The 25,035-nt window shown below is 48.0% G+C and overlaps 1 protein-coding gene across 1 annotated transcript in view; it reads right to left on the bottom strand.

Moving 5' to 3' along the window:
• MACROH2A2 (macroH2A.2 histone) overlaps window positions 1–25,035 on the bottom strand; it is a 51,978-nt gene that overhangs the window by 1,065 nt on the left and 25,878 nt on the right. Inside the window, exons 3-8 of the mRNA XM_024561246.4 lie at window positions 15,696–15,802; window positions 11,441–11,638; window positions 10,305–10,415; window positions 8,732–8,831; window positions 4,336–4,425; window positions 551–725 (exon numbers count right to left, since the gene is read on the bottom strand). Coding sequence (XP_024417014.1) covers window positions 551–725; window positions 4,336–4,425; window positions 8,732–8,831; window positions 10,305–10,415; window positions 11,441–11,638; window positions 15,696–15,802 — 781 coding nt within the window. The remainder of the gene's footprint in view (window positions 1–550; window positions 726–4,335; window positions 4,426–8,731; window positions 8,832–10,304; window positions 10,416–11,440; window positions 11,639–15,695; window positions 15,803–25,035) is intronic.

Raw genomic sequence — 25,035 nt, 5'->3', positions numbered from 1 at the left:
GTTTTAAAAACACTACTAATTTCAGCATTTCAAATACCTGGCCTTCAGAAAAGCATATAGAAGTTTTGTCCTAACCCCCAAAAGCAAACCCTAGGTGACAGCCTTTCATTTCTCCAGGTGTGAGCATCACAGCCTCGGCCTCCTGGCCCTCCCACCCCCTGGAGCAACACTGGAATCTCCCGGGGTGACTCTGAGGTGGTGGGTGTTGGGTGGGCCTGAGACTCTGAATTCTCTAACATGGGGGAGTCGCCACCGCTGAGCTGTTTTCTGGTCATGTGTGCTAGACGAGGAAAGTCGGTGGGGACATGGGCTTTGAACCCTCGAGAAAGAATCCTGCCTCTCGCTCCTCCCTGCTGCCTCTCTCTGAGGGCTTTGAAGGATGGAGACTGGGTTTCTTGCCCTATCACCTGGTCAGCATGCTTGGCTGTGCTGGCAGCCCTTGGTCATGTCATCTGGAATGGCCAGATGTGACTAAGTGGGAGAGCGCTGGCTCCCAGAGAGACAGCTGGACCCAGCACCTCCCCCACCCTCCCGGAGAAGTGCCTCTTACCTGCCACTGGGGAAGGGTGGGAAGGCCACGGACTTGAGCTTCTTGTCCTCTGCTGCGGACAGGCAGTTTTTGATGGTCTCTTCAAGCTGCTCTTCACATTTGTCGGAGCCCCACTGAGGGATGTGACAGTGGATGACAAATTTGGCTGCAAGTCCACTGGATTGGCTGACGGCAGCTGGGACATGGGAGAGAAATGTTGCAGGTTATTTCCTAGTCTTCACCTTAAGCCAGGGGGTTAGGCCGAACCCCACATGTGCCTGATAGGGGTGTGGGGGACAAGGAGGCGATAGGGGAGTTGACCAGACAAATTCTGTGCTTTCCATGGGGACTGGATGTTTACAGAGAGCAGCAGCTGTGTTGAAATTGCTTTGGACGGCAGGCACAAGCTTCTTTTAAAGCTGCTGTGACAGCATGTGACCTTCACGTGCCTGCCACCTAGTCACTAGGTTGGGCTACCTGTTCACCATGGTTCCTACTCGAAGGTGCACATGAGAATCATCTCTGGCAGCTGCGGTGGGTGGAGGAATGGCCTCCCCAAAATGTGCTCACCCGAGTCCCTGGAACCCGTGAATGTTGCCTTGCATGGCGTGAGGGACTTTGCAGATGTGATTTGGTGAGGGGTTTTGAGATGGGGAGATAATCCTTTAAGAGGGAGGCAGGGAGGTCAAGGTAGGAGAAGACAAGTGAGACGAAGCAGAGATGGGCAAGACCATGCGGGAGCCGAGGGACGCTGCCGCCTTGCGCCGGCCGGGGCAAGAACAGCTTCTCCGGGAGGAGCCAGCCCTGGCTGCGCCTTGATTTTAGTGTTTGAAAAACTGCTTGTAGACTTCTGACTTCCAGAACTCATAGGAGAATAAATCCGTGCTGTTCGAAGCCACAGAATTTGTGGTAATTTGTTACAGCAATAGTAGGAAACTAATACAATGCTTTTTAGACTTTTAACAAATAGACACGTCCACCCCCCATCCTGAGATTCTGACTCGGCAGGTCTGGGGCAGGGCGTGTGCTAGTGACTAGGGTCCTCTGTGAGTCGGGGGCCACGGACTTGGCCACGCACTCCCATGGCTTGTGACTGGGGCCCCAGGTCCAACATGCACCCAGCAAAACCACTCACTGTGGAAACTCGGTTTCCCTTTCCCCGCCTTTGTCGAAAGAACGCCAGTCGGTTTCCTCCGCCTTGCCTCATCCCAGGCCTGTCTGCTTCATTTCCACACCGGCCCCCGCCCCGTCCCATCCAGCTTCCAGGCTGAAATCGGGATGCACCTTACACGCACTGTCAGCCTGGACAGAGCTGAGTTCTTTCAGAGAGAAGTTGCATTCCCTTCTGTGTCACCTGGGGACACTACCAAACCAAGGCCACGCCCTACTAACTTCCCTGCCAGAGGTTTTTGGGCCGCCCTGGGTTTGGCTGCAAATCTGCGGGAGTACTGGCTTATGGTTCAGATTCTCTAGTGGGGCTTTTTTCCCCTTGGTTAACCCAATGCCAAGGTCAAGATACATACCTGCTGCCCTTTGTGCATGGTAGGTTCATGTCTCGCTCTTAAACTGAATGTGTTCTGGCTTTATGGGGCATCTCCTACTAGACACCCCATCTTGGAAATCTATTCTTTCTTAATGGAACGTACAACAGGGCCTATCTTACAGGTGGTGGTGATTTGAAACTAAAGGGAATATGATGTTAGAACTTTTCCGGATTCACCCCAGTAGTCCCTTCTTCCCAGGGAGACACCACTCCCAGGCCGCACACCGAGACTTAGACTAACAGATGTGTACCGGTGTCTTAGCTCACGGCCTTCCCTGCAGCGTCTCCTGAGCTCACTCGTTTCTCACAGTGAGGCCTCCCGCAGCCCTTTCAGGGAGAGTCTGTGGGCTTCTGACTCTCAGCTCTGGAAAGTCTGAAATCGTGCATTCTTTGCCTTTCCTCTTGACTATTAACAAAGTAACTTGGGGATCCTTGGTTGACAGCTTTTCCCCTGAGGTGTTAGGAAATATTTCTTTCCCATCCGCAGTCTGCGTCCTTGGTCGGTGACGGGAAGGCCGCTCAGGTGAACCGCCCTAACAGACGGTTTGGTCTGCCTTTTCTCTTGGGTTGCTTTTCAGTTTTCTTTTGAGTTTTGAATTTTGGAAGTGTCACCACGATTTTCATTTATTATACTCAATATTTTCAACCTAAGGACTCATGGGTTTCATTCTGGAAAATTCTCAGCCATAATCTTTTAAAAATACTGTTTCTCTACCTTCTGTTTTCTGCTTCTGGATCTCTGGAAGCGTGCTGGGGCCTCTCGTTCTATGCAGAGCAGCTATTTTTTCCTCTCCTTCCCACCCCGGCAGGCAGTTTGCTGGGGGCCTCTTTCGTGGCCGATTCAGGGCCCTGTCTCGTGGCGATGCAGGGGTGCGGTAAGTCCAGACATCAAGCCAGTGGGCAACGTGGCCTGGGTGAGGGGCTCCCTGCTGCCACTGGCTACCCCAGAGAACAGATTTCACACAAGCCTCAGCCTCGGGGGGTGGCCAGAGCTGAGGATCATGGGCCCTTGCTTTCAGCTCCGGGCCGGGCTTTGGTTCCCCCCGAGGGTGAAGTGACTCGGTTTCATTGCCATGTAAGAGTCGCCCCCCAGACGGTTCTGCCCACTTCCACAGCTGGAGCCCAGCACGGAGCTTAGACCTTCCCCTGCAGCCGCCACACGCAGCTCTCCTATCCCCGCCCACGTGCACGTCTGTCTCATATTTCAGTGTGGCTCTGTCGTGAAGTTTAAAAAAAATTCTATCATTGCTGTATGAATGGGGAATAGCGATGTTCAGACTGTGAAGGGTGGGCTCCCACTCCTTCTTGTCTGGGAGCCCCACTACTCCTCCAGCCATCCAGTCTGACCATGACAGTCCCCGGCCCACACTTTCCGAGACGCCCCTCCTGTCCGCACAGGGTCTCCTTCTACCTGCTGCTCCCTGCTGGCCTTACGGCCACGATGTCCCCGCCCTCAAGTGGGTCTTACTCCCTTGTGGAGCCCCCTTCTCCCCCAGGCAGAGGGCGAGCTCCGCCGTCTCTCTGTGCCCCACTACGGTGTCTGTCTTTCCTCCCAGGCTGTCCAGTGCTCGAGGGCAGGAGTGGGATTCACTGCTTCTGGAGCCTCAGCACCAGGGCAGCGCCTGGCACCGACTAGACGGCCGCTGGGGGTGGCGTGCGCCGGGACACATCTGCAGTTGCACCCGCCCATCAAAAAATGACCCAACACTCTTAAAAACGGTGTTCAAACAAAACTTGTGCACAAACGCTTATAGCAGCTCCATTCACACTAGCGAAAGGTGGAAACAACCCAAGTGATGACTGGGTCAGTGAAATGGAGCATCATTCAGCCTTAGAAAAGGATGGGGTTCTGATGCGTGCTACCACATGATGGACCCGGAAGAAACCGTTCTGTGACAGAAGTCAGACACGAGAGGTCACACGTTGTAGGAGTCCGTTTATAGGACGTGTCCAGGGCAGGCACACCCACAGAGACGGGCAGACTGGTGGCTGCCGGAGAAAGAGGGAGAAGAATGACTGCTTGGAGTAAAGTCGCCCAATAGCTGCAGACCTTTTCTGGGTCACCTGATGCACACTGACTGGGACTATCCAGCTGTGTTACAGCCTCCGAAGCGTATGAAATGGTCCACATGGGGCTGCTCAAGTCAAAAAATAGCTTTCTGACCAGTTATGGCGTATTTTACTTTGCAAAGGAGAAGCACGTAATGCTGGAGAGGGAGGTGGAGAGGCTGGGCTGGGAATACGGGCCCAGCTCCTCACTCACCTTCAGCGACTTCCAAAGGGCCTTGGGACTTGCGGAGCTCCTTTACCGTGTCCAAGAACTCTTTCCCCCCAGCCTTTTCCAAGGCCTTCCCTGTGAAGGAGAACAAGGGGAAGCCACTGTGGTTGTTCTTTCCAATGTCGTTGATTACACTGTTTGACATACTTTTGTTAGGCCAGAAGAAACAACCGAACCATACTTAGAAAGCGGGAATAAAACTTCGCAGCGGAAACCCCGGTCAGCCAGTGGGCACGGGGGGTGGAGCCTCTGGCTTCTGTGCATTGGGACTTAGAGTCTAACAAACTCTTTATTTAATTTTTATTTTTTTAATCCTCATCTGAGAATGTTTTTTTTTTTAATTGATTTGAGAGAGATAACAAGGGAGAAAGAGAGAGGGGGAGAGAAACATGGATTGTTTACCTCCTGTATGTGCCGCAACTAGGGATCGAACCTGTGACCTTTTTGTGTCCGGGATGATGTTCCAACTGACTGAGTCACCTGGCCAGAGCTTTATTTTTTTTAACTTACTAATTTTTAGAGAGAGAGAAACATGGATTTGTTGTTCCACTTGTTAAAGCATTAATTGGCTGATTCTTGTACGTGTGCTGACAGAGATGAACCCACAGCTTTGGCGTATCGGGTTGGCACTCTTACCAACTGAGCTACCTGGCCAGGGCCTGTAATAAGCTCTTAAAGAACTTTTTTAGGGGGTGATTTGAAACACATAAAGTGTCTCATGATGTGAATCCTGAAGATGATTTTATATTTAAAAAGTGAGGCTCTAGTGTTCGGTTTTCTGGGCTCAGTCCCTATTGTGCTGGTTAAATCCAATGTCTTGATTTGATGGCAGCACCCCATACTGGGGAGCTTTTCACAGACCCTCTTGTCACCAGCTTATAAGCCTGGTCTCAGAACCACAATGGGTACAGGGGACGCAGCCACAATGGTGAGCCCAGGCCTGGGGTGACCGATGGCTCGGCAGAAACCTCAGGTAGAGTACGGGGGTCCTGTTCCCCTCTCACCACCACCCACGTGTTGTAAGTCCTTGGGGTCAGAGGACAGACAGGCCCAGGTCACCCGGAACGCTGTTCCCCAACGCGGGCCTTGATGTTCAATGGAAAAATGCAGTTTTCCACTGGGAGATCCTTCGAGTCTTGGATGTTAGGACAATTCCCTACTCGATATTTCAGAGCTGCGCTTCTACAGAGGCCAAGTGGAACCCCCAGGAGATGGCAGGACTCCACCTCTCGCCCACTGGGAACTGGAGCTGTGTGCCTCTGAGACCCACGGGCGCTTTGTCTGGACCAAGATAACTGCTGCTCTTGGTGGGAGACGCGGTATTTCCCCTCGTGTATGTCCATCTTCTTCCGAATTTGGTGATCTGGATGTCTGGGTGAGTCTCAACTCTCTCTCTTTATGATCATTAGTAGTTACTATTTTGAATTCACAGAGCTGGATGAGGGAGCCTCCCTGCCTCACATTCACACACTCAAGTATGTTTGGAGAGCCACAGGGCATCGGGCATGCCAGTTAGGGGAGTGCCGTTCCGGCAGCCACTCTTCACTGGGGAGAGGGGGTAAGGGGATTTCTTCACGACGTACTTGGGTTTCAATAATACAATTTGGAAACGGTGATCATGGGCTATCCCCGGTCCCTCTACGTCTCCTTTCTGGCCCTCAGACCCCTGGCCAGTGTTGACCCGCTGGGGCACAGAAGCCTGGAAGAGGCCAGGTAACCAAAGCTGGTCACCAAGTTCCTGCTGAAAGCAGGGGAAGCAGCTCTAAGCTCTGCACTCTCTGCACTCAGGTCAGGGGCCAGATGGGAACGTGTGAAAGGCAAGGTGGGTCCACCCCTTTCCCTGAGGACTTCCGATGAGGGGACTTGCCCTCTGTGGAGGTACTCCAGTGAGGAAATGAAGAAGGAATGCTGGAGTTAGAGCATGTCCACTTTGCTGCCCCTAACGAATGGACAAACCTAGAAACGGAGCATCAACGAGAGACAACCAACCAGGCATCGTGTGCCTCCTGATGGATGAATACGCCATCTCTGACCCAGTCGTCTTGCCGAAGTTTTTGAACCTGGATCTTATAAGCCTCTAGATCAACTCCCAACTTATAAGCAAGACAGAGAAGAAACATACTTAAGGACACCAGGAGTATGCAAGCCACAAAATCTGGCTGTAGCCTGCCTTCCTCCACAAATAAACTGCAGAAATGAGAGAGAGAGAGAGGGAGAGGGAGAGAGAGAGAGATCTCGGAAGCGGAAACTATGGGCTACGAGAGACTTATCATCCAATTGTAATGTGTGGATTATTTGGATCCTGAATCAAATAAACAAATTAAAAAAATTAATTGACATTTATGAGGCAACGGGAACCTGAACACTGACACCTGACATTGACTTAAATGTCCTAGTTGTGATAGGGCGCTACGGTCACGGTGTTGAAATCCAGCCCTCGTTACTCTGGAATTCTCACAGATGAAATGACATGACGTTTGGAGGGATGTATGTGGGGGCAGAGCTGAAACACATTTGGTCATGGGTTGATGATTTTTGCAACTGGGTGCCTCGGGTTTCATTATACTCTTCTGCTATTTTTACATCTGCCTGACCTTTTCTGTAACAGCAAACGGTGTTTTAGAGAGAATGAATGAGGGTCTTATTCGCATGGAGTTACTGATTTGGGTGATGGTGGGGAGACTGGGACACGGTGGGAGGGACCCCTTCTAGCGCCGCCGCGACGGCACGAAGACCATCACTCATCAAACGCTCTGAGCCCAGCGGTGTGAAGCACCATCCCTGTTATCTTACTTGATCTTCACAGAACCCCCGCAAGTCAGGTACTATCGTCACCTGCTCTGACAGGTGAGGGAACAGAGGTTCAGAGTGGTAAGAAACCTGTGTAAAGTCTCAGCGGTAGGAGGTGCTTTGTGAAATCCAGGACACAGGCGCAGGCTGGCTCCAGGGGCTCCGCTGCTGGGGTCTGAGCTCAGGCTTCTCCTCCAACACCAGCGCTCTTTCTATTCCGCACCACCCTGCCACTTAAAAACTGGAATATCTCTAGTTTTCCTAAAATAAAGATACAAACTATAGAAATAATAAAGTAGGACACCGTCACTTGTTTCGCTTGTGAGAAGCTAGGACACACTTCCAAACAGACTCGAGATTAAAGCCTCGGGGGTTGGGGGGGTCCTTCCTCGGAGACAGAGACGGGGCGTTGGCGTCGGTGGGGCCTGAGCTGGGTTTGGAGAGTGAAGAGGAAATTTTCGCCACCTCTGCTTCTGTGCCAGAGAAGTCCTGCTTCTCTGTAATGAATCGCCCCCTCCCCGGTGCTGCCCTATGGCCTTTTCTGCAAAGCAAGTGGCTTCTGCTGCCAAGGAGGGAACACAGTGAGCCCAGCAGCCTGGGGCCCCTGGGGCCACCATCCAGGGCTAAACCACTGGAAACTGACTCTAATCACCCATCTCAGAAGGGAGCCCTGAATCCCAGAGACAGAGGCCTTTCTTTGCTCACTTCGCTCTTTCAGTGGAGAGTTTAAGGCACTCTGTCCTGTGAAAATGGCTAAGATGGTGATCATTTAGTATGCTATTGCAATATTTCTAGTGCCCATGATAGCTTACCTCCCCAAGCTCTTCTATGGAGCCTGGTACCACCCCCACCTGCAAGGTAGCTAACTTTTCCTAGATGTGCCTTTCCTTCGTACCAATGGTGTTCTCACCACGTACGCTTAAAACATATGTAGAGTTTTACCCAGGACATGTACAACAATGTTCCTAGCAGTATTACTCATGATTGTCTAAACTGGAAACTACCCAAACGCCCCCGATGGTAGAACAGGTCAACACACTGTGGTACATTCCCACAGTGGAACACTACACAGCAAAGAAAATGAACGAACGGGCTTCAACAGTATGGGAGGACTTCAGAAATACAGAGTCGAGCAACAGGAGCCAGACACAAAAGAAGACATACTGCGTGATTTCACTTGCAAAAACTCGAAAACAGATGACACTGTCTGTGCTTTAGAGAACAAGACGGTGGTCACCGTGGAAGGAATGGTAACTGGGAGTGGGGTGGAGGGGCACTTCCGAGGCGTCAGTAAGGATCTGCCTCACGACAAAGGTGCTGGTTAGAAAGATGTATTCGCTTTGAGAACTATTCACCAAGCTGTGCACTAATGATCTGGTTTTATATAGCACTTCAATAGAAATTTCAAGAATATATACAGATTTAAGACAAAATTGGCTACTCTCTAGGAATGCTGCTCAGCCACACACAAAGCAGCGTCTGACGCTGTGTGCCGAGCAGGGGTGTCTAGATGACAATGGCCCACTTCATAAGAACTTGCCTGGGCAGCGGGCTGCCCGATGGCACCACGATCAAAGTCGCAGGACCTTACCTATATCCTCCTTGAGGTCGATTTCGGCTGTGGTTGGGTGGACGATGCCCTCCACTCTCATGGAGCCAATATGGCTGATGTCACTCTGGGTCAGGGACAGCTGCGTTAGGGAGAAAAGATGGAGGGAGAGTGCAGGAAAGATGAAATGCTGTTGAAAACCTTCCTATTTTACACTGTATCTGTTCATTCTCCCAATTATCAGTACTGACTCTCTACACCAAGGGCTGTACGTGGAGCAACTGTCTCAGGTTTTCCAGGCGTTTGGTTTTCATTGCGCCCTTTTGAGCTCAGTGGATTTGATTTCACTCTGAGGTTGGCAGCAAGCAACAAATCTCCTCCTCTTCCGGGAGCAGAAATGGGACCTCCCCTCTTCTTCCTCTCTCTATAGCCTCTGCCTTCAGTTCCCACTCCTGGCAGCCTTGGTGTCTGGTGACATATTCTCTGAGTAGCTCTTGCAAGGGAAGCCTGGGGCATGCGCTCTCCTCTGCCTTCTGCTTGCTGCACCTTTCCCAGAGCAGCACAGAGCTTTGGGGCAGGGCCGCAAAGCTGATGACCTTGCTTGAGAAGCGATGGGCTCCAGGACCCTGACCTTCCTAAGTCTGGCCACCTCACCTTTAGGGGACCACATTGTTGGGGCTACACTTGTGAAGTGCTGCCCTATGTGCTCATAGCTTAGTACAATGAAGGCGTTACCCAGTCTCCCCATGTGAGTAAGAACTTCATGTTCCCCTAGAGAACTGAGAGGAAGCTAACTGTCACATAACTACAGACGGCCCCTAGCGGGGCCATAAATTCCATCTCTTTGCTCCTGGCTTTCATCAGTGATGAATTAGGGACCCGCCAGATTTTGCTCTTCTTCTAACATGCTCTTTCCAACTGCTTCAATAGAAGTTCACACTTCCCTGTTGCCAGGCTGCAAACATGCAGCTACCAGGGACTTGATGAACTGTTTCCTTGTGGATCTTATTGCGGCCCCAGTCAAGTTGATAGATAAATTGTCTGTTGGTAAACTTTGACGCTGTGGGAATGAATTATTTGCATGTCTGGCTGGGCCGCTGTTGTGCTGGAGACCGTTCAAATCTCTAGCCCTGTTTGTTTTCTTCCTGCCACCGGGAAAGGCAAGCAGACTAAATTATTGGCAAATAATTCATTTCTAACAGCAAGGGTTTTCAGGAAACATATTTCTATTTTCTTTCTTGGATAAATTACATTGAGCCATGTAAGGTGGACTGTTTGGAGAAGCCTGTTTGGGGAAGTTAGCTGTGAGTGTGAGCACAGAAATAACAGGGTGGGGGGGATTTCCAGCAAACCCAGTAATGCCCTCCCTCTGCTGTCCAGAAGGGCTCTCTAGGCGACCAACGTCAGCATGGACACTGTTCAGCACTACACAGCTTGTTTGCCCTCACAGCGCAGACACTGCCCTTGCTCTTTTGTTTAAAAACGACTAACTCAAGGCCAGAGTGAAAGTCAGACTAGGGGAGCCAGGCACTGAAGGCAGGCATCGCTGCCCGCAGATACTAGGCTATAAAAGTGCAGCTGTTTTACCGCAGCACAGTGTAATCCCCTGTATTACCTTCTGTCCTAGAACAAGGCTCTTGGAAGAGAGGATGGTGAATCCATCCCCTGGCCCATCTTCGGAGGTGGAATTTGAAGTTCCTTCTTTGTCGCTGTCCTTTGGTTTGGACTGTAGATAGAAATCAGAGGGACAGATGTGGAATCATTTGGAAAAAGCCCAAAGTGGCTTGACAAAGCCCTTCCCATGGCTACCGCCAACGTGGATATGAAGGCAGTGGTCAGGCGTTATGTTCTGCTATTCTCAGTGGAGGAGCAAGGGACAGCAATATAAGGGAAAGGAGAGCTGCCGAAAATATGGGGCGTTAAAGGGTTCGCAGTGTCTGCAGTTCTCACTCAAACCTGGACAGGTAGGTTATTCTTGCTGTTTCCGATGCCTACAGCTTTATGAGGACAAGCATCAGAACCAGGTGGGGTCATTCTAGCACACTGCCCACCCCCCTCCTTCTCCCTGGGGCTTCCCTGCGGCACTGTGGCAGTGCGGCGAGCTCTTATATAATCTCTGTGTTGTCACGGAGGTCTGTGGGTAGAAACTTATGGGCTGTGCTGTCCAATAGAGTTTCCCGTGACCATGGGAATGTCCTGTGTCTGTGCTGCTCAGTGTGATTGAGCACTCAGCGGGTGCAACTGAGGAACGAATTTTCAATTTGATTTAGTTTTAATTAAGTTAAATTCAAATTGAAATAGCCACACGTGGATAGCGGTTATATTGGTCTGCAAATGGCATCTCTGAGCTGTAGCTACTTAGCGTATCAGGTTATCCAGGACACCTAAATCCCCATTGGCTGGACTTCGGCGACTACCTAGGGGAGACTAGAGATGTTCTAGTGTGCAACGTGGAGTGCTGGAGAAACGAAAGGCCAAGTTCCAGGCTATTGGCTCTCACACAAGATTTTAGTGGGGACAATGGAGGGATCTGGAAACAGGGAAACCACCCACGCTTTGGGTTTGGAAACCAGTAGACCTGCCTGATGATGTGAGCTTGGTCTCAAGGGCTGCTTGTTCTTCTCCACAGACACTCTTGTCATTTTCTCCCAGCACCAAGCTGTGGAGAGTCCCCAGTTCTTTGGAGATGCAGCTACACCTTCACCTTTTGAACGTTCAACTTTCTTCCTGTTCTGAGAGTCCCTGGCTCACCTTTTTGGACGTCCGTGGTTTGGCAGCCTTGGATTTCTTGCCTCCCTTCTTGCCTGACGTGGCCTTCCTTCCTCTTTTCTCTGGGGGAGGGGAGAGGATAGTTTCCGACTTGCCTTTGGTTCCTCGCTTTTTGGCCAGCAGTTCGGGGTGAATTCTGGGCAGCACACCACCACTGGCAATGGTCACTCCTTTTAGCAGCTGAAGAAACAAACACCCAAGTTCAGACAGCTAAGAGCTTTCCGGTTATGGATTTAATACAATTCTAACCACTGGCAAAACAAGGTCTAAATCTGGTCTTGGCGCTCCCAAAGAAAGTGCACAGAATACAGTCTAATTGGCTTTCCCTCTCTCAATTACAGAGTGTGTCTCTGTAGGTACCGAGGCCCCCTGTGGTCTCACACAGAAAACAAAACAAGCAAAGAAAAATGAAAGGGTACAGAGGTTGAAACCAGTGATGGACTCTGGAATTCCAGACATAACAGAGGATAAAGAGCTTCACAATGGAGAGCACGGCTTGACAAAATAAGGTTCAAAGGTCAAAGCAAGGGCTAGACCCAGCTAACAGCAGTCCAGTGGTCCCTGCACCCTTTCGATCACTTGGTCCATCAGTAAAGTATGTTTGACCCGGCCTCTCCCACCCACTGCCTGTTTACTTTAACTAATGGGCAGGTACTGCTCCACCGACACATCCCACACAGCCCAGTGCAGCAACGCCCCAAGTGTGGTCTGCAGCCAGGCTGGTGTGTAACCACCAGGCATCCATCTGTGCCAAGGGACAGGAATCACGAGGAAGTCACAGACCTTTATAGTAAACTGACAGAGTTATTGTATATCTACTGGATCTAATAATAAAACTCTGATAGCTTATAGGTTGTATTATTTTATTTTTCTAGTAATTATTTTTTATCATATTTTTTGAAATTATCCGTTCATGATGGATTGGAAATAAGAATCACTTTACCACAGACAGGTTGAGAAAATGGGATTAGAAAATAAATACAAATAAAAATTCTTTAAAAAAAAGTAATCTTTATTGTAATTTTTCCATTACCATTTAGTCCCCATATACCTCCCTCCCCCAGCAGTCACCACACTGTTGCCCACGTCCATGAGCCCTTTTTTCCCTTTTGCTCAATCCCTCCACCCCCTAACCTCACCCCCCGCCCACTAGCTGTCATCTGCTCTCTATGAGTCTGTCTTGTTTTGCTTGTTAGTTCAGTTTGTTCATTAGATTCCCCATATGAGTGAAACCATATGGTATTTGTCTTTCTCTGACTGGCTTATTTCACTTGGCATAATGTTCTCCAGGCCCATTCATACTGTTGTAAAGGATAAAACTTTCTTTTTTGTGGCCAAGTGGAATTCCATTATGTAAACTCCCATAGTTGTTTAATCCACTCCTCTGCTGATGGACACTTGGGCTGCTTCCATATCTTGGCGATTGTAAATAACGCTGCACTGAACATAGGGGTGCTTATGTTCTTTCAAATTAGTGTTTTGTCTCCTTTTATGTCCATTAAGATTTGCTTTACATATTTAGGTGCTCCTATGTTGGGTGCATAAATATTTACAAGGATTATATCCTCTTGTTGGATTGCTCCCTTATCATTATGTACCGGCCTTCTTTGTCTCTTACCTTCTTTCTCTCTCTCTTCTTCTTTTCCCTTCTTTTTCTTCTTCCTCCTCCTCTTTCTCCTCCCTCTTCTTCTCCTTCCTCTTCCTCTCTTCCTACTTCTTCTTTCAAGCTCTTTACCATTTGTTGCAGTACTGGTTTGGTGTTAACAACCTCCTTTAGCTTTTTCTTGTCTGGGAAGCTCCTTATTTCTCCTTTGATTTTTTTAAAAGATTTTATTTATTTATTTTAGACAGAAGGGAAAGGAAGGAGAAAGAGAGGGAGAGAAACATCAATGTGTGGTTGCTTCTTGCACGTCCCCTACTAGGGACCTGACCTGGCCTGCAACCCAGGCATGTGCCCTGACTGGGAATCAAACCAGTGACCCTTTGGTTTGCAGGCTGGTGCTCAAGCCACTGAGCCATACGAGCCAGGGCTCTCCTTCGATTTTTAAATGATAGCCTTGCTGGGTAAAGTAGACTTGGTTGTAGGTCCTGGCTTTTCATCACCTTAAATATTTCACGCCACTCCCTTCTGGCCTAAAATATTTCTGATGAATAATCAGATGACAGTCTAATTGGTGCTCCCTTGTACGTAACTACCTGCTTTCCTCTTGTGGCTTTTTGGATTCTCTCCTTATCTTTAAGCCTTGTCATTTTAATTATGATGTGTCCCGGTGCAGGCCTCTTTGGGTCCAACTTGTTTGGGACTCTCTGAGCTTCCTGGACTTGTGTGACATTTTCCTTCACCAGATTAGGGAAGTTTTTGGTCATTATTTCTTCAAATAGGTTCTCAATTCCTTGCTCACTCTCTTCTTCTGGTATTCCCATGATGCAGATGTTGTTATGCTTCATGCTGTCCAAGATGTTTCTTAAGCTCTCCTCATTTTTTGTTTAAATATATAATCTTTATCATATTTTTCCATTACCATTTAGTCCTCTTATACCCCCTTCCTCCCAGCAATCACCACTCTGCTGTGATATCCATGAGTCCTTTTTATTTTTTGTTCAATACCTGCACCCCCAGCTCTCCTCATTTTTAAAATTCTTTTTTCTTTTTGCTGCTTTGCCTGATTGATTTTTCTATCTTGTCTTCCAAAACACTGATTCCATCCTCTGCTTCATCTAACCTACTGTTTATTCCTTCCAGTGTATTATTTCTCTCAGATATTGCGTTCTTTATTTCTGACTGATCCTTTTCATGGTTTCTATGTCTTTTTCCATTCTGGTGAATGTCCTTTTTTTGTTGTTGTTGTTGAATGTCCTTATAATCATAATTCTAAACTCTATCTGAGAAATTGCTTACCCTCATTTCATCTAGTTCTGGAAAATTCTCTTGCTCTTTCATTTGAGTTCTGTTTCTTTGTCTTCCTATTTTGTCTGCTTTGTATTTTCTGCTTTAGATGTTAAACTAATCAGCTGTTAAGCCAATCAGTTGTTAATCTGATCAATCTGTAATCAGCAGTTAGGCTTAAGCTCCACAGGGTGGGGCAGAGTAATTCCTGCAGGCAGGGCTATTGCTTCCCCTCGGGCTGATGCCATTCAGACTAGAGTGCTCTGCCTGAGAGAGATGGCCTCTGCAGTATGGGAAATGACTCAGCACCTGAATCCTGGTGGCAGTTACCTCAGTTCTCTCCCCAGTACCAACTACTCCAGACCTTCCTCAAGCGTCTCTAGTCCACTCTACCCTCCCTTTGCTGGTGCCCAGGGTAAGTGGCTGCAAACAAAATTTTGTGCATTGGCCCTTTAAGAGGCTCTCTGTGTCTCTAGTTGTCTCTCTCTCTGGCAGACAGAAACCCGCTGCTTTTCTCAGCCGGATGTTATCTGGGTTCCTTTCCAGCTCTGATGCTATAGGCTGGGGAGCTAGGCTTGGGGTTTAGACCCCACACTTCTCAAGGGGATCCCCCCGGCCACTGAAATATCCCTTTGGCACTTCAGCTGCCATCTGTGGGAGCCCAGCCAGCCCTCTGTGTCTCCTCCGCACTCCCTCCCAGTCACATTGTGGGGAAGTGTTTTCTTCTGTCTGTCCATAGTTATAAGCTTCTGTCCAGCTAGTGTTCAGTTGGTTATTCAAGATAATTTCTCTACAATTTGGTTGTAATTCCAGATTGGTCCTGGGAAGAGGTCAATGTAGCTTCCACTTACTCCTCCGCCATCTTGGATTCTCCTTTTCAAAAATTCTTCTACTATCAACCTGCCACCATGCACATCCTCGAGGGTGGGTGGGACATTCACTCCACTTTGGAGTCAGTTCTAAAGTGTAAAAGGTCAGTTCTAATACATGAAGAAGGGCTTTCCTGCCCTCATCAGAATACATCATTAACACAGTTTGGGGGAAGGAAGTGTGAAGAGAGTAATATGTGTGCACTGCACCTTCCCCAGCAACACACTGAGCTTGCTTCAAAGAGGAAAAGAAGGTGTGATCAGACCCAGAATATACAATGGATCTACTCCAGAGGTAATTTTATTTTGAAGCTGAATGATACAGCTAGCAGAATTGGTTCTTCTCTTATACAATCAAAGTTTTTTTGGTATAAATGTGACTAGGAACTGTAGCAAGAAGGATTTGTAGCCAGCCATGGCCACATGCAATAGTGTGTTTGGCAAATCCAGTTGGTGGCATGTGTCCATGCTGCAGACATACCTGATTGAGCTCCTCGTCATTGGCAACTGCCAGCAGGATGTGTCTTGGGGCTATCCGGGCCTTCTTGTTGTCCCGCGCAGCATTGCCGGCCAATTCTAGGATTTCCGCTGAAATTACAGGGAGGAGTTAACAGGCAATCACAGAATGGGGCCTGAGCTTTCTAAAGCTTTTTGGGGTGGGGGGGTGGGGGGAATGGTTTTTGAGTTTGACCACATTTATTCATTTGTGATTTTTATGTCTGGGCCTGGAAAGAAGTTCAGAAAGCTGAAAAGAATTCAGGTCATAGACAAGTAAGATAATTTAACAAGACCTGGTATATGATCCTATAGCAAAGTCTCCCAGTTATCCCTTCACATTAATTCTTCCCCATCCTCCTTAGTATATGGATCTCTGATTTTTTTTGCTGATCCCATATCCATAGGAAGAAATAAAGACAGTTTTCCCCAACATCCCTTCTTGATTAGTGTGGCCATATGACTAAGTTCTGGCTAATGAAAGGCAGTCACATTGTATGGTACTCCTTCCTTTTCTACTGGTGGACTGAGGATGTGATGGCTGGAATTTGAGCAGCCATCTTTGACCAAGAGGAAGAAAGTTGTGGATGATAGAGTAACAAGATGAAAGGAATGGAGGTATCTTATGACTGTGGAGCTTCCTTACCAACCTCGACTATGTTCTATAGACTTCTTTTGTATGAAAGAGAAATAAAGTCTTGTTTTAGCCACTGTCAGCAGAAGTTAATCCTGACCAAAACAAAACCCTAACGTAGGACCTGAGCTTCCTTTAACCTACAGACAGCAGGGCCATCTTTGAAGAGAAAAGTGATGTACGTAAAGTCTGTCTTTGGCACCACTGGGACCCATTTCAGAATCTCATTTTCCTTATCACTTGATGCCTCAGGTCCCTCTTGTCGTGAAGGAAAGTAGATGGGAAGAACTGAATTATACTACAGGATGGTGAAATGCTTAACCCAAGAAGTGGATTCCTAGTGAGGATACCTATGAGACTTGTGAAGGAAGGTAGGTTGGAGCCCAGGGGTTTTCCACATATCCCTCAGAACCTACTAATGGCCCTGAGTTTAACAAACATGTCATTTGGTAAATGTGATAGAAAGGGATTTTCCTAAAACTACTTCACATTCTATCAAAGATTTTGAGTCAAAAATGTTTTAATCTATATACTTGTTTTATATCATCTGTATGCTTTCTCCTTCCTCCTATTTTGTTATTTTTCATTCTTCCTCAATTTTAGGATATTCTGCTAAATCAAAATTGTCTGCCTTCAAAACATGAGCCTATAGAGAAAAATGTCTTCCTTTACAAAGCTAACGGCAATGCGCCAATGAGGCGTTTCACTAACACGTGCAGGAGAAAGTGTGTGCGTGCATCTGTGCGTGCCCTTGCCGTGTGACCTGTTCTCACAGGTGTGTGCACCTGTGTGTTGGGGATTTGCTGTTCCAATGGCATGAATCCTAAAACCCCCAAATTAACAGGTGATTCTCTGTCTTTACAATTAACCTAATTTCAAATAAAATAGCACATGAAATTGCCATCATTTATAAAATCTATGGCAATAAAATAAAAACTTGGCATAAGTATGCCATATTAACTAAGCAAATGTAATTAACAAAAATTAGAATAAAGTGAGCATTAGAGTTAAATATTTATGTGGCATTTCCATAACGAAAGTGCTAAATCTCTGCAGATTCATCTCACAACGTCCTTTCCAGGTGATTAAGCAATGAATACTGTGTTTACCGACAATTCCTTTACGCAGCGGTCATGTTTTCTGAATCAAAGATTGGGGGGCGGGCACTGGCGTTTGAGAAGTATGAGCTTATCTGTTGGGACGTGGGGCAGAGTACTTGAAATTAATGCCATTGTTATATAGTAATATAGTAGCCCGATTTGTTGTATTCAGACTGCATCTTAAAAAGTGTGCCCACCCAAAAGAAATGTAGGCACCCAGCTGTCCCTAACGGGCTTGCTGTCTGACCCCAGTTACAACGTGCTGCCTCCAACTGTGTGTGATAAGAAAGGTGTTTCCTGCCCTGACTGGGGGTGGGGTGGGGCACGGTTGGCTGGAGTGTCCTCCCGTACACCAAAAGGTTGTGGGTTCAATCCCTGGTCAGGGCACGTGCAGGAGGCAACCGATCGATGTTTCTCTCTCACTCTGATGCTTCTTTCCCTCTCTAAAATCAATTGACATATCCCTGGGTGAGGATTTTAAACAAGGAGTTTCCTGCACTTGCTCAGCTCAGGGGCCCCATGCCTGGGAGGAAGGTGCACTCCACTCACCCTTTTTTCTAGATGGGTGTAGGGGCCAAGGAGCCTCCCATTTTAAGCTTCTGAGCAATCAAATTTAATTTAGCATCTTGGGCCATCACTCTCCTGTGTCTGTCACCTGCATTTAGAGGAAGAAGTTAAGCATCCTCCCAAGTTCATTAATTTGGCCGTCACGCAAAAAGCGGGGCTAATGGGAAGCCCTACATTCTTGGAGCCTTCAAGAAGCCCCGCAGGTTGGTTATTTTGGGCTTGACAGACAGATGCACAGACGTGAGATTCACAGAGGGAAAACCCGCTGGAGTCAAATGCAGCCCAGAAAAGTAAAGGCCGTGATTCAGCGGGTGGCACGAAGCAAGGCGCAGGGTGAGGCTCACGTGTGGCTGAGCTCCCGGACTACCACCCCTTCCAAACCAGTTATAGGAAAGAAAACTGATCATGTGCTCTAGAGCAAAAGCAGAGGTCGAGCTTTTTTTTTTTTTTCTTTAAGAGGAAAACTTCTTGATACACAGCAGAAAATCAAGAACAAGGAGTTATTTTCTCTGATGAATGTTTAATCTGAACATTTCTTGAGACAGAAATATCACCATTTAAATGTTTGAAATAATATTAATCATTATATTTTCAAATGCTGTTCTGACAAATGCATTCAGTTGCATTTGTTCCAAACTATAAAATAAGCATTAGAGTTAAATATTTATATGGTATTTCCGTAATTAAAAGCACTACATTGCTGAGAATTCATTCTCACATCTTTCCATGTTATAGTTGCTATGTTCTTGAGTAACTTCATTGATCTTGGGAACACAAGTCTCCTTCTATTGGCAATCGGTAGGAAAACTGAATTATATAACACACATTTGTTTCACTGGCAATTCTGCAGGAAGATCATTACTCTGTTAAGTGGCGGAGACTTCTACGGAAGTTTATAGACTTCCACAGCAGACCTCTCACTTCTTGGAAGTCTCACTTCCAGCAATAGTAACCATCTGGAATGCAGCTGAGTATCTGGTAGTGAAAAAATGATTTCTGCAGCCAAAAAGGATGTTGGAAAGCTCACCATGCACATTATTTTGGAAGAGACTGTGTCCTCTCATTTCGTACACGATTTGAATCAACACTGGAAATCCAAGCCCCCAGTAGATGGGCAATTCCACGTTAAATGGGATGCTCGAACAGAGCGCACGGAGTGGACACTCCTTCAAGCCTGTCTCCTTTCCCGGCCCCTTCTTGCTTGTACACTTGCACACTAGGTGGCAGTGCCCCTGGGGCTCTGTGTGGGCCCTTTGCTCTGCTCGGGGCATGCAGTCTTTGGGGGGAGTCACATCCATTTGTGGCTCCGGCTTCCACCTACCTGCCCATGTGGTCAGATTTGCACTTCCAGCTCTGATGTCACCTGGGACTCCTCACATGGGTGTCCCACAGGTAAATCAAACTCCCCAAATCCAAATCACCACTTTCCCAAGCCTGCTCCTCCATTGCCCTTGGGTCTGGCAGCTCCATCCACAGACAGACCTGGGAGTCATTTCCTCCTCCTCCCTTTCCCTCTCTCCTCCCAGCCTCATCAACCTCACACACCTTTGCCCTCTTCTCCATCCACGCTTGTTGCCATTCTCTTCCGGCCCAGAAAATAGTAGTGGCTGTCTAAATGGTTTCTTTGTCCCCAGTTTTGTCCTCCTCCAGATCCATGCCAACAAGGCCCCTGCTAGGTCATAGGTGCCTTTGTGCAAATTAGAAGATGTACCGCTCCTGGCTGGTGTGTCTCAGTGGACTGAGTGCTGGCCTGCGAACTAAAGGGCCGCTGGTTCGATTCCTAGTCAGAGTACATGCCTGGGTTGCAGGCCAGGTCCCCAGTAGGGGGCATGTGAGAGGCAACCACACACTGATGTTTCTCTCCCTCTATTTCTCCTTCCTTTCCCATCTCTCTAAAAATAAATAAAATCTTAAAAAAAGAAAAAGATGTACCGTATATCCCTTCCTCAAGACACTTGACCTCACTGATTTCATCAGAACCAGACCTTTTACTGCCATCTGCTGGAAACTCTCATAATAAATACAGGAGGAGGGAAACCCCCCAAACTGGCATTTATTTATAAAAAATCGTGTATTTATTGTTACACTTAAACTTCAGTCACTCTCCATTTGATGCAATACACCTATCAAAATGTTTTTTTCAATGCTCAAAACAGTATTTGAATTTGTCGATTTTGATGCGTTTTAGTGCTTCTGCTGTATCTTGTTTCACCTCTTTCACATCAGCAAAACGTTTCCCTTTGAGGATATTTTTCATCCGGGGAAACAAAAAGAAAAGTTGTTCAGGGTGAGATCAGGAGAATAAGGAGGGTAGGGCACAGGGGTCATGCTGCTTTTGGTCAAAAACTGCTGAACACTCAACACAGTGTGGGCAGGTGTGTTCTAAATCATGCATCATGAAATGGGCAAACATGTTGAAAAAGTCTTTAAAAAAAAATTTCACTGAGGCCAAATGCAGCCTCTCACAACAACTCCAGCTGGTACACTGATGCAGATGGGTTCCTAGAACACCCCCTAGTGGGGGGAAGCCTGTACTACAAGGGGCTTGCCCTTCAGAAGATAATTCCAGTTTTGTTTTGGTTTTTTTTGTCTCCCTCATACAGTTCTTTTGAGTCCATGATGTGAATGGCCATCCCCTGAATGCATGTCCCTGCGCAGGGTACAACCTGCACAACCACACGCCTTTTCAAAACACAAATGTAAAGAATGAAAATCGTTAGATGAAGAAATGCTTGGTGTGAAACGGAGGGTGCCAACCGTCCGGAAATGATGTGAAATGACGGATTTCTGTGGTTCACGGCGATTTCATGAGGTGCCCTGGAAGTCAACCCTGTGTGAAGACCTGTTTGTCTTGTCAAGTAAAAATACATCCCAAGACATCTTCTCACCATAAAATAGTAAATTATTCATTCTCAATATCTTGTATTTGTGATACCTATTGCCGATGAATAGAAAATTATTTTTCCAGAGTTTGGGGCTTGTTTTTCTCAGTCTGTTTTTCCTCAGTTACACTGGAAACGTGAACGGGGTTAAAGGCTTGGGTTGTCCCCATTTGGGGCTGTTGTTTATAATCCTGTGTGAACCTCTGTGTGTAAGAATCTGTTTCAGTCTCTGATTGCAGTTCTTCGGGGCATATACCTAGGAGTGGAACTGCTGGGTCATACCGTAGTTCTCGTAACTTTCCGAGGAACCCTCAAACTGGTTTCCACGCCGCGCTACCATTTCTCATTTCCACTGGCAGCGCGGGTTCCAATTTGTCTACATCCTCGCCAACGCAGGATAAGGTTTTAAATGCATGAAATACACAGGATGGCAAACAAAACCCCAATTACACTGAAATATAGTTTTCAAAGGACTGAAAGCTCTGGGGTACAGTAGGCTATGTGCTTCTTTATTAACACGTTAAATAATAAGACCTGGTGGCAGGTCCAGTAAACCACTGTACTTCTGAAGTAAGGATGAGTGGAAATGACATTCTAGATAGCTGTAACAATGGGAATACAGTCAAAAAGTGCCAGTAATTTCAATTGGTGAAAAAGTCCTGGGTGCTGTTGACACTACTGTGGTCTGTTGCCCACACTCACAAAGGAAGGAAATGCGAAATTTCAGGTCTGGTTAGTGAAACTGAAGGACCTGAGGACCCCAGGCTCAAGCATGTCCTCTATCACCCCCTCTCCCACCCCACCAGCCGCCATCCCCCTCACCTCCCTTCTTCTGGGCCAAACTCCCTAGACGAGTCCTCGCCCCCTTAGTCTCCTTCCCACACCTCCCGTTCCTCCACCCCCTTAGTTTGGCTTTGACCATCCACGCCGTCCTTGCCAAGGTTGCCATGACCTTGAGGTGGCTAGATCTGCTGTCCTCGCCTGGTTTCATCGCTGTCACTCCTGATGGTGACTGACTCATGCTTTTCTCCTTAACCTCTGACTGCCCTCCTCTGCCTCCTTTGACACCCATTTCCCCCACCCTGGCCCATAAACCTGGGCACGTGGGTGCCACTTGGGCTGGCCCTGGGCTCTCCAGCCCCCCTACTGCGCTCTCTCTGGGTGACCTCACTCACTCCCACGGCCTTCAGTGCAGTCTGCCCAGGAGGCCCCACCTGTAGCTCCAGCCCAAAGCTCCCTTCTGGGAGCAGCAATTGCAGCAGTTGCTGCAGGACCAAGTTGCTACCATGTGCCTGGAGCAGTGCTAAGGGCTTTTCTTGCATTATCTTACGTAATCTGCACAATGACACTCGAGAGTAAAGCCACACGTCTAATGGTTCTGAGCTGATGAGGGGCAGAACCAGAATCCAGGGTCTCTAACCTTTGCATCTTGTAGACACCAAACCCTTCCAGCCCCAAAATGGGCCCTTACCCTGCACCCTGTGGCTCCTCCACTGTAGCTGACTTCAGCTACAGGCGCCCTTCTCCACGCACCGCCTTCTTTCCTTTCTTCCCTTCCTCTCGGCCGACTCCTTGCACAAATTCTCCATCCCCTTGTCTCCCAGTCCGCATCTCCTCCACACCTCAACCCACCCAGCCTGGCTTGTAGGGAAGTGGCCAGCCCAGGCTGAAAGACTGGTGTGGACCTCGACGCCCCTTCCCCACTCTGCTGTCCAGAAGAGTCATTCGGGGAGCTTTAAAAAAGCCCTGGTTCCCAGAACGTAGCCCAGAATCTCTGGGGGAGAAACCCAGGCATCAGGATTTTCAATCAATCAATTTGAGAAGAACTAGGGTTTAGGTCTTAAAACCCTTGCCTGATATTAGGAAGCCACCCCTGTGCCCGTCCGCCCTTTCCCAAAGCTCCTGTAACTTCTCTGCCTGGTGCGCATGCTGTCTCATCACGCTGTGCTCCCTGCTCGCCCCCTGCTAGAGCGTAAGCCTGGCGAAGGCAAGATCACGTCTGTCTGCTTCCCGTTGTATCTTCAAGGAGAAACTCAGTCATATTTGTGTCTTGAATGTTGAAGGTCATTTCAAGGGCGACAGGAGGCTTTCCCATTGTGAACACCCTTTCCCGAGCAAAATCAACTGATGCTTGCTCCAAAGCAACAACCAAAGGAAACAACTAACAACCGCCCCCCCACCCCTGCTTTTACTTATTCAACAACAGCCTGAAATGCCGCTAATAATGATTCACTTCTTTGGCTTAAAACTCCTTGTCTAATTAAAATGCTAATACAGCTCCAAAATACAACACTTCAACAGAATTAGTCATTGTTATTTTGCCCTGAATAATTTCATCAGCTCTTACTAGAGGGAGAGAAGAAGAATGACCATGTATTGAGTGCATCTTATGCACCAGACAATCTCCAGACAGATTCAGGAACTGGCCCACGGTAACAGAGCTAGTAAACTGATGAACCAGATTTAAACTGACATGTAACCTAGCCAGTGCTTTCTCTTCACTCCAGCCTGAGTTTGGAGGGGAGAAAACGCACAAAAGGAGGGAGGGTAAAGGCCACAGAGAAGTCATGCCTGGGCCTCAAAAGACCAACTTCACCTTCTCTATTTGATGGAGGAAGGTGCTGGTGCTGCGACTGGCTGGGGGTTGGGAGGGAGGATATTAATGGCAACAGCACCCTTCCAGGTGCTCGTTCTCTCTTCTACTTCATGTGCAGCCCAGGAGCAAATCCGGTTGGCTCTGCCTTGAAAATGCACCAGTACTCCGACCACGTCCCTGTGCCTTCACTGCCCACTCCCACCACGTCTCTCACTGGACCTCTGCAACAACCTTCCAGCTGCTCCCCCTGCTTCCACCCTTGTACTGCCCCCCGCCATGACATCACTTCTACTTCTGCTCAAAACCCTGCAGAGCCCCCATTGCTAGCTCTTGCTCCCCCCACCAGCCCTTTCTCCTTTGGGCCTCATTTACAGCCCTAGCCCCCTCCCTCAGCTCCAGCCCTCTGTTCCCCCAACACTCCCAGCACCGGCTTCCCTCAGGTTGGGGCACCTGCCCCCACACACCTGCAGGCCCACACCCTGGCCTCCTTCAGATGCCACCTCCTCAGTAGGGCCTTTACTTAACTCCCCTCCCCCCCTTCCTGGAACACCCTTAGGCGTCCTTCCTTTCGGCTTTTGTCCCCTAGCGCTTAGCACCATCTGACACAGCACAGACACTGTTTATCTGTTCACTTCTCCCCTCCAGAGCGCGTTCTGCCGGAGGGCAGGGATTCCTGTTCGTCTCGGACTATGCTGCATCTTCAGCATCTAGGGCCCTGAGCATGCGCTAAGTGTTCAAAAACTGTCGGTGGATGGAGGAGTATGAGAACTCAACTGAGAAATAGGAGGGTGCTCTATTTTGGGAGACACTATGAATCTTTAAAGACCTGCTGGCTCAAAGTCAGGCTGTGACCTTCAGGCTACAGTAGTCATTGCCACGGAGGCAGCTGGGGGCTCTCATCCAAGACAAATTAAACATCCTATCAGTGGTCCAGTTCTATTACCAGAGTGGTCTGAGGACTTAGTGTGTACACTGACATATACATGCTTAACAGGTATTTGCTGAATAAATAAATAGGAAAATGTAAGCTTTTATCTGAATCAAAGATGAATGGAGATGCCAGTGATTCAAAAGGCCAAATTTTGTTTTATTATGCATGAAGTTTAGACTTTTGCCAGGTGGAGACACAGGAAGTGTTTAATTACTTTGATTATACAAACGTTAGGCAGCACAGCAGAAAGCGCACGGTTGGGGGCTGAAGTGCCACAGGGAACCCCACCCAGCCCCTTGCTCGGAGGCTGTGGGATCTCTGGATTACTCAAGTGGTTTCCAGTCTCTGGAGGTGATATGGGCCTAACAGATTGTCTTAAAATTTCATTCACCTTTTTTCAAAGTCCTTCCTCTCCATCCGGAGTCAGCAGATTTTTCCATCAGATTTCTGGGTCCTACCCCAGACCCAGTGAATCAGACCACCGGGGGTAGGGGACAGCCAGGTCCTTGCATTTTATTGTTCTTTTAAGTTTCATTTTTATTTTTTACTTTTATTTTACTGATTTAGAGAGAGATATAGATATTGATTTGTTGTTCCACTTATTTATGCATTCACT

This window comes from Desmodus rotundus, chromosome 4 (genome assembly GCF_022682495.2).
Source record: "Desmodus rotundus isolate HL8 chromosome 4, HLdesRot8A.1, whole genome shotgun sequence".
NCBI classification, from domain to species: domain Eukaryota; kingdom Metazoa; phylum Chordata; class Mammalia; order Chiroptera; family Phyllostomidae; genus Desmodus; species Desmodus rotundus.
The sequence above is the reverse complement of the archived record's forward strand: the minus strand, read 5'-3'. Positions and strand labels throughout refer to the sequence as shown.